The sequence below is a fragment of the Physeter macrocephalus genome, chromosome 18 (assembly GCF_002837175.3).
Source record: "Physeter macrocephalus isolate SW-GA chromosome 18, ASM283717v5, whole genome shotgun sequence".
NCBI classification, from domain to species: domain Eukaryota; kingdom Metazoa; phylum Chordata; class Mammalia; order Artiodactyla; family Physeteridae; genus Physeter; species Physeter macrocephalus.
This window is the reverse complement of record NC_041231.1, coordinates 68315840-68325333: the sequence shown is the minus strand read 5'-3', so window position 1 is coordinate 68325333 and position 9494 is coordinate 68315840. Positions and strand designations below refer to the sequence as shown.

At 46.1% G+C, this 9494-nt stretch overlaps 1 protein-coding gene across 1 annotated transcript in view; it reads left to right on the top strand.

Annotated features, from left to right (window-relative positions):
* The window catches only part of LOC102974479 (HLA class II histocompatibility antigen, DO beta chain), a 26823-nt gene extending 17329 nt beyond the window's left edge, over positions 1 to 9494 (top strand). Inside the window, exons 3-6 of the mRNA XM_007107887.2 lie at positions 7433 to 7702; positions 8164 to 8445; positions 8900 to 9010; positions 9451 to 9494. Coding sequence (XP_007107949.2) covers positions 7433 to 7702; positions 8164 to 8445; positions 8900 to 9010; positions 9451 to 9494 — 707 coding nt within the window. The remainder of the gene's footprint in view (positions 1 to 7432; positions 7703 to 8163; positions 8446 to 8899; positions 9011 to 9450) is intronic.

Sequence of the window (9494 nt, the reverse complement as noted above, 5' to 3'; positions counted from 1 at the left end):
TGGGTAGAGCTGGGTCTTGGTGCTGAGATGAGCACCTCTGGGAGACCTCACTCTGATTAATATTCCCTGGGGTCTGAGGCTGTCTGTTCGTCCAGCAATTTGGACTCAGTGCTCCCACCATAGGAGCTGACCCCTGACCCCTGGCCTGGGAACCAAGATTCTGCAAGCTGCACAAGGTGGCAAAAAAATAAAAAAGGGCCAAAAGTAACAAAGAGTAAAAAATAATATAAGAATAGAAAACTAACAGATATGTTAGAAAAAATAAAATATAAATGAAACAACAACCAGAAGGTAAAACAGAATCACAATAGCAAAAAAATAGGAAAAAAAAGGCCGGAAAAGGCCTTGGCTATATGGGGTGGGACTTAGGCATGGGCAGAGTTTAGGTGGGGGCGGAGCCTAAGCTTAAGCCCCAGGGTGGGGGGTGGGAATTAGGCTCAGCGCCGTTGGAGGGGCCCTGATGTGTCTCTGGCCTCAGAGTAGGGATGATCAGGCCTGAGACCTTAGCAGCCTCCCTGTTCACCTTTACTCTTCTTCCCCCACCCCCTCTCTCCCACACCCTTAGCACCTGCATGGCAGGAGGGGTCCCTGGATGGTGGAGGACTCAGGGCTCGAGTGGGCAGGGGAAATGCTATCCACGTTCCTCTGAGTCCTCTGATACTCCAAGGGTCCCTCCAGGCACGGGAACCCCTGCCCTCCCCCAGCCACCCCTCAGGGGCACTGGTTCCCTCCAACCTCCACTTCTCTTTCCCCCTCGCTCCCCCATGTCCTCCCCAGTCACTCGGGGGTTCCTCCCATCCCCTTGGGTGTCAAGGTCCCCCACCAGCCTCTGGTAGGTGCCCTAGTTGTGAGGAGACACAAAGTCCACGTCCTCCTAGTCCGCCATCTTGACTCCACTCCCTCCTGTGTGTATTTTTAAATTTTAATAAATGTCATTGTGCGATGAATCACATTCTGTTTCTTTTCTTACCTAACACAGTGCTTTTGAGCTCTACCTCGGTGTTGGTGTTCGTGAATCCAAACCTGTCTTTATTGATAGGGAAGCAGGTCAGGGAGGGGAAGTGTCTGTTTCTATGTAAAATACCTAGATATAGAACTAGAACTTAAGTGAACTGAGACCAATCCAGGTCCATTTACCAGTTTGTCTCTTAAAATTGTCCAGATCTTCAAATCTAAGACAACTATCACCACCTTAGTTTGTTTGGGTTGCTATGACAAATGCCACAGATTGCGTTGCTTATAAACAACAGAAATTTATTTCTCAAAGTTCTGGAGGCTGGGAAGTCCGAGATCAAGGCTGCAGCATGGCTGTGTTCTGGGAAAGGCTCTCTTTCTGGTTCAGAGCTGGCACCTTCTCTTTGTGTCATCACATGGTGGAAGGGGCTAGGGAGCTCTCTGGAGCCTCTTTTCTAGGGACACTAATCCCTTTCATCAGGAATCCATGCTCCTGACCTAAGTACCTCCCCCAACACTGCCGACTAATACCATTACCCTTGGGGGTTGGGATTTCAACATGTGAATGGAGGGAACACAAACATCCAGACCACAATACACAATCATACTTTTTCTTACCTATGAAGACATTAAATAGCTTTGGGAAGTTAAATTGTTTTGGAGAACATGCCAAACAGAAAAGAGTTACATTGTATGAAAGTTAGTATAGATTTCAAACTAATCACTATCAATACTAATAAGGTACTTTGAAAGTAGAAAATCATAATGGAGAATGGATTTGCATATTTATTTATTTATTTAAAATTTATTTTTTAAAAAAATATTTATTTTGTTTTTCTCTTCTTCTTCTGAGACTTTTATAATTCGAATGTTGGTGTGTTTAATGTCTCAGAGGTCTCTGAGACTGTTTTCAATTCTCTTCATTCCTTTTCCTTTATTATGCTCCTTGGCAGTTATTTCCACCATTTTATCTTCAAGCTCACTTATTTGTTCTTCTGCCTCAGTTTTTGTGTTATTGATTCCTTCTATTGTATTTTTCATTTCAGTTACAGTGTTCATCTTTGTTTATTCTTTAGTTCTTCTGGGTCTTTGTTAAACACTTGTATTTTCTCCATCTGTGCCTGAATTCTATTTCCAAGATTCTGAATCAACTTTACTATCATTACTCTGAATTTTTTTTCAGGTAGGTTGCCTATTTCCTCTTCATTTAGTTGGTCTTGTAGGTTTTTATCTTGCTCCTTCATCTCTAACATATTTTTTTATTGTCTCATTTTTTTTTTTGGATGGGTGGGACTGTGTTCCTGTCTTTTTGGTGGTTTGGCCTGAGGCTTCCAGCCCTGGAGTTTGTAGGCTGTTGGGTAGAGCTGGGTCTTGGTGCTGAGATGAGCACCTCTGGGAGACCTCACTCTGATTAATATTCCCTGGGGTCTGAGGCTGTCTGTTCGTCCAGCAATTTGGACTCAGTGCTCCCACCATAGGAGCTGACCCCTGACCCCTGGCCTGGGAACCAAGATTCTGCAAGCTGCACAAGGTGGCAAAAAAATAAAAAAGGGCCAAAAGTAACAAAGAGTAAAAAATAATATAAGAATAGAAAACTAACAGATATGTTAGAAAAAATAAAATATAAATGAAACAACAACCAGAAGGTAAAACAGAATCACAATAGCAAAAAAATAGGAAAAAAAAGGCCGGAAAAGGCCTTGGCTATATGGGGTGGGACTTAGGCATGGGCAGAGTTTAGGTGGGGGCGGAGCCTAAGCTTAAGCCCCAGGGTGGGGGGTGGGAATTAGGCTCAGCGCCGTTGGAGGGGCCCTGATGTGTCTCTGGCCTCAGAGTAGGGATGATCAGGCCTGAGACCTTAGCAGCCTCCCTGTTCACCTTTACTCTTCTTCCCCCACCCCCTCTCTCCCACACCCTTAGCACCTGCATGGCAGGAGGGGTCCCTGGATGGTGGAGGACTCAGGGCTCGAGTGGGCAGGGGAAATGCTATCCACGTTCCTCTGAGTCCTCTGATACTCCAAGGGTCCCTCCAGGCACGGGAACCCCTGCCCTCCCCCAGCCACCCCTCAGGGGCACTGGTTCCCTCCAACCTCCACTTCTCTTTCCCCCTCGCTCCCCCATGTCCTCCCCAGTCACTCGGGGGTTCCTCCCGTCCCCTTGGGTGTCAAGGTCCCCCACCAGCCTCTGGTAGGTGCCCTAGTTGTGAGGAGACACGAAGTCCACGTCCTCCTAGTCCGCCATCTTGACTCCACTCCCTCCTGTGTGTATTTTTAAATTTTAATAAATGTCATTGTGCGATGAATCACATTCTGTTTCTTTTCTTACCTAACACAGTGCTTTTGAGCTCTACCTCGGTGTTGGTGTTCGTGAATCCAAACCTGTCTTTATTGATAGGGAAGCAGGTCAGGGAGGGGAAGTGTCTGTTTCTATGTAAAATACCTAGATATAGAACTAGAACTTAAGTGAACTGAGACCAATCCAGGTCCATTTACCAGTTTGTCTCTTAAAATTGTCCAGATCTTCAAATCTAAGACAACTATCACCACCTTAGTTTGTTTGGGTTGCTATGACAAATGCCACAGATTGCGTTGCTTATAAACAACAGAAATTTATTTCTCAAAGTTCTGGAGGCTGGGAAGTCCGAGATCAAGGCTGCAGCATGGCTGTGTTCTGGGAAAGGCTCTCTTTCTGGTTCAGAGCTGGCACCTTCTCTTTGTGTCATCACATGGTGGAAGGGGCTAGGGAGCTCTCTGGAGCCTCTTTTCTAGGGACACTAATCCCTTTCATCAGGAATCCATGCTCCTGACCTAAGTACCTCCCCCAACACTGCCGACTAATACCATTACCCTTGGGGGTTGGGATTTCAACATGTGAATGGAGGGAACACAAACATCCAGACCACAATACACAATCATACTTTTTCTTACCTATGAAGACATTAAATAGCTTTGGGAAGTTAAATTGTTTTGGAGAACATGCCAAACAGAAAAGAGTTACATTGTATGAAAGTTAGTATAGATTTCAAACTAATCACTATCAATACTAATAAGGTACTTTGAAAGTAGAAAATCATAATGGAGAATGGATTTGCATATTTATTTATTTATTTAAAATTTATTTTTAAAAAAAATATTTATTTATTTATTTTTGGCTGCGTTGGGTCTTTGTTGCTGCACGCAGACTTTTTCTAGTTGCAGCGCTTGGGCTTCTCATTGTGGTGGCTTCTCCTGTTGCAGAGCACGGGCTCTAGGCATGCAGGCTTCCGTAGTTGTAGTTAGAAAAAATAAAATATAAATGAAACAACAACCAGAAGGTAAAACAGAATCACAATAGCAAAAAAATAGGAAAAAAAAGGCCGGAAAAGGCCTTGGCTATATGGGGTGGGACTTAGGCATGGGCAGAGTTTAGGTGGGGGCGGAGCCTAAGCTTAAGCCCCAGGGTGGGGGGTGGGAATTAGGCTCAGCGCCGTTGGAGGGGCCCTGATGTGTCTCTGGCCTCAGAGTAGGGATGATCAGGCCTGAGACCTTAGCAGCCTCCCTGTTCACCTTTACTCTTCTTCCCCCACCCCCTCTCTCCCACACCCTTAGCACCTGCATGGCAGGAGGGGTCCCTGGATGGTGGAGGACTCAGGGCTCGAGTGGGCAGGGGAAATGCTATCCACGTTCCTCTGAGTCCTCTGATACTCCAAGGGTCCCTCCAGGCACGGGAACCCCTGCCCTCCCCCAGCCACCCCTCAGGGGCACTGGTTCCCTCCAACCTCCACTTCTCTTTCCCCCTCGCTCCCCCATGTCCTCCCCAGTCACTCGGGGGTTCCTCCCGTCCCCTTGGGTGTCAAGGTCCCCCACCAGCCTCTGGTAGGTGCCCTAGTTGTGAGGAGACACGAAGTCCACGTCCTCCTAGTCCGCCATCTTGACTCCACTCCCTCCTGTGTGTATTTTTAAATTTTAATAAATGTCATTGTGCGATGAATCACATTCTGTTTCTTTTCTTACCTAACACAGTGCTTTTGAGCTCTACCTCGGTGTTGGTGTTCGTGAATCCAAACCTGTCTTTATTGATAGGGAAGCAGGTCAGGGAGGGGAAGTGTCTGTTTCTATGTAAAATACCTAGATATAGAACTAGAACTTAAGTGAACTGAGACCAATCCAGGTCCATTTACCAGTTTGTCTCTTAAAATTGTCCAGATCTTCAAATCTAAGACAACTATCACCACCTTAGTTTGTTTGGGTTGCTATGACAAATGCCACAGATTGCGTTGCTTATAAACAACAGAAATTTATTTCTCAAAGTTCTGGAGGCTGGGAAGTCCGAGATCAAGGCTGCAGCATGGCTGTGTTCTGGGAAAGGCTCTCTTTCTGGTTCAGAGCTGGCACCTTCTCTTTGTGTCATCACATGGTGGAAGGGGCTAGGGAGCTCTCTGGAGCCTCTTTTCTAGGGACACTAATCCCTTTCATCAGGAATCCATGCTCCTGACCTAAGTACCTCCCCCAACACTGCCGACTAATACCATTACCCTTGGGGGTTGGGATTTCAACATGTGAATGGAGGGAACACAAACATCCAGACCACAATACACAATCATACTTTTTCTTACCTATGAAGACATTAAATAGCTTTGGGAAGTTAAATTGTTTTGGAGAACATGCCAAACAGAAAAGAGTTACATTGTATGAAAGTTAGTATAGATTTCAAACTAATCACTATCAATACTAATAAGGTACTTTGAAAGTAGAAAATCATAATGGAGAATGGATTTGCATATTTATTTATTTATTTAAAATTTATTTTTTAAAAAAATATTTATTTATTTATTTTTGGCTGCGTTGGGTCTTTGTTGCTGCACGCAGACTTTTTCTAGTTGCAGCGCTTGGGCTTCTCATTGTGGTGGCTTCTCCTGTTGCAGAGCACGGGCTCTAGGCATGCAGGCTTCCGTAGTTGTAGCACACGGGCTCAGTAGTTGTGGCTTGTGGGCTCTAGAGTGCAGGCTCAGTAGTTGTGGAGCAGGGGCTTAGTTGCTCCGTGGCATGTGGGATCTTCCTGGAACAGGGCTCAAACCCATGTCCCCTGCATCAGCAGAGAGATTCTTAACCACTGTGCCACCAGGGAAGTCCCTAAAATTTATTTTTTATTGAAGTATGGTTGAATCACAATGTGGTGTTCATTACTTCTGTACAGCAAAATGACTCAGTTATACATTCTTTTTCATATTCTTTTCCATTATGGTATATCACAGGATATTGAAGGATTTGGATTTTTAAATTCATTCTTCAGTGGAAGTGTTTAATATAAAAGCCTCCAGAGAAGGTTTAAGTTAACCCTATATTCACCATGTTATTACCACCGCTAGAACTGTGCATACAGGGCCAATGATGATGATGATGATAATAAAAGGCATCTTCAAGTCATGAGTTAATATTATTTTACCCAACATAGATAGAGGTAATGAGGTCATTACCTTACTAGAGCCAACAGAGGGGATGAGGTCTCTGAGTAATCGTGCAAAGGAAAATGTCCAGAAGAAAATTCATTAAAAAAATTTTTTTGGGGCTTCCCTGGTGGCGCAGTGGTTGAGAATCCGCCTGCCGATGCAGGGGACACGGGTTCGTGCCCGGGTCCGGGAAGATCCCACATGCCGCGGAGCGGCTGGGCCCGTGAGCCATGGCCGCTGAGCCTGTGCGTCCGGAGCCTGTGCTCCGCAACGGGAGAGGCCACAACAGTGAGAGGCCCGCGTACCACAAAAAAAAAAAAAAAAAAAAAAAAAAAATTTTTTTTGGCTGAGCCACCTGGAATCTTAGTTCCCCAATCAGGGATCAAATCTGCACCCCCTGCAGTGGAAGCACAGAGTCGTAACCACTGGACCACAAGGGAAGTCCCCAGAAGAAAATTCTTGAGAATTGAGAAATACTTGAGAAATCTTGAGAAATACTTTCCATAGTGAGTGGAAAGTAGAAGGGGAGTTTATTTCACACCTACTGTGAACCTACTCTGCATTTCTTTACCCCACCTCCATCCTCCTTTCACTTTACTCCAGAAGGAATATATAGAATTAACCTACTAACGGCAAGAATACTATTGAACTATTCCATACAGGGCTGGGAATTCTTGGGCTTCTGAAAGCTTGGCTTGGAGAAACTTAGCACAGTGTCTGGCAAAACGCAAACAGTCTATAAATATTGGTCAAATGAATGAATATTTGTTGAATGAAAGTTTATGTCTCTGGACTCATTCTGACTTGCTTCTTTGGGTTACATGTCTCCTGTTTGGCTGGCCTGGTAGGCAGGACCTCAGGCTTCTTTCAAAGAAGCATGGATGTCTCTTTGCTAAGAGGAACCAGGGTGGGGCCCAGGGGAGCAGAGGCTACTTCGGCCGATTTACTGAGGTCAAAGGCCTCCTCTCCAATCAATGTGGTGTGGCATAATAAACCAGGTATGGGTTTCCTAATTGGGGCTGGTTCATAGTCTTTTTTTTGGTTTTCTAGAAGATTTTGTGATTCAGGCAAAGGCTGACTGTTACTTCACCAATGGGACAGAAAAGGTGCAGTTTGTGGTCAGATTCATCTTTAACCTGGAGGAGTATGCACGTTTTGACAGCAATTTGGGGTTGTTTGTGGCCCTGACGGAGCTGGGCCAGCCTGACGCTGAGCTGTGGAACAATCGGCCCGATATACTGGCAAGGAGTAGAGCCTCTGTGGATGCGCTCTGCAGACACAACTACAAGCTGGGTGCACCCTTCACTGTGGGGAGAAAAGGTGAGGTGTAAGGTGGGGACTGCAGGGATTCAGGAATCTCCCCCGTGTGAGCCTGGCCGTGGCTCTTCTTCCTTGTACTGGGCAGTTTCCTGCTTCAGGATAGATGGGTCAGGAGCAGGGGAGTCTGTATATGTTCTGTCCTCAATTGTGACTCACTCACTATCCTCGGGGGTCAGTTCACGGTGGTCTTGGTCCCAGACCCCCAGTTCTCAGGGACTTTAAGGGCTAGTGTCTTCCCAAATACAAGGGGCAATTGTGGGCATGTGATAAATCCTAAATCCTCCTTGCGACACTAACATATCCAGTGTTTGAGTCTTTGGGGGTGAGATTTTCCCACATTTCCAGTTTCTACTTGGGTGATTTGGGAAAGAGATTTGGGGCTGAGATAACCTTTAAGGAAACTCCTGTGTTGGCTTTGTGGATTTCCTTCACCATGTCTCATTTCTTCTCTCCCCGGCTAGTGCAACCCGAGGTGACAGTGTATCCAGAGAGGATCCCAGCCTTGCAGCACAGCAATCTGCTGCTTTGCTCTGTGACAGGTTTCTATCCAGGGGACATCAAGATCACGTGGTTCCGGAATGGGCAGGAACAGAGAGAGGGGGTCATGTCCACTGGCCTCATTAGGAATGGAGACTGGACCTTTCAGACAATGGTGATGCTGGCAATGACGCCTGAACTTGGAGAGGTCTACACCTGCCTTGTTGATCATCCTAGCCTGCTGAGCCCTGTTTCTGTGGAGTGGAGTGAGAATCAGCTTATACTTTCTGGACGAAACTCGGCTCAATCTGACTCAAGACCTGTGTTACCTCTGTGTTCATCTTGGCTACAACACTAGTTCTTCTTCCCTCTGATCTGAGGGAGTCATAGAAATTGGGGTCTTTGGGTTGGGGCGGGAAAAAACATGGCAGATAGCTATCCTTGGATCTTCCAAGAAATCTGGAGGTGTAATCACCTTGTCACTTACTTCCAACTTTGGGAACTACTGTCCTCTAATGCTTTGGTCTTGGCATTTAGGGGGGCATTATTATTGGCTATAAGAATCATTAACAGAAACTCCATGAGTACAAACCTTGGCTTCAAAGATGTAGTCCTTCCCTAGATAGCATTGGATTGGTGTCCAGCACAGGTTCTGGGATTTCAGGAAGGTACACCAGATATTGGGAGCTTTTGGCTCACTTTAATACATGTTTTCCATAGGAGCTCAGTCTGAGTATTCTTGGAGAAAGATGCTGAGTGGAATTGCAGCCTTCCTGGTTGGTCTAGTCTTCCTTCTGGTGGGGATCGTCATCCACAACAGGGCTCGGAAAGGTAATGAGCTCTGAGGAGTACCCCTGCCACCTGCCCCCTGGCTTTCCCCACTTCCCACTTTTCCTAATGTCTAAGATGCAAGGCGGGGAGGGCTGATCATACCTCTCAGGGATCACTGGGCTAGTTTTTTTCCTGAAGCCAGAAATATTCCGGGGGGTAATCGGAGATGGAGTTCTGATACTCTGGGTCATCCCCCATCGCTCGGGATAATCACAACATTTGGTTCTAACTGGGGCATCCTATTTCTTCCTTTTTTATTGTCATCTGGTGCTGAGGTAATGTCTCCTTCCTTAGCTTTTGGTGCCAGATCATTCATCCATCCTTTGGCGGAGGGAGGGTCACGGGGATAAGATGTAAGTGACTCTGGCTGGGTGCGCTGTCTGCTGAGTCCCTGTGCTGGAGGGTGGGGGACTCACGGGACTTTATCACTGTCCCTGCAGGTCCCAAGAGCAGTTCTTCGTCCACAGCCACATTAAGGTCCTAA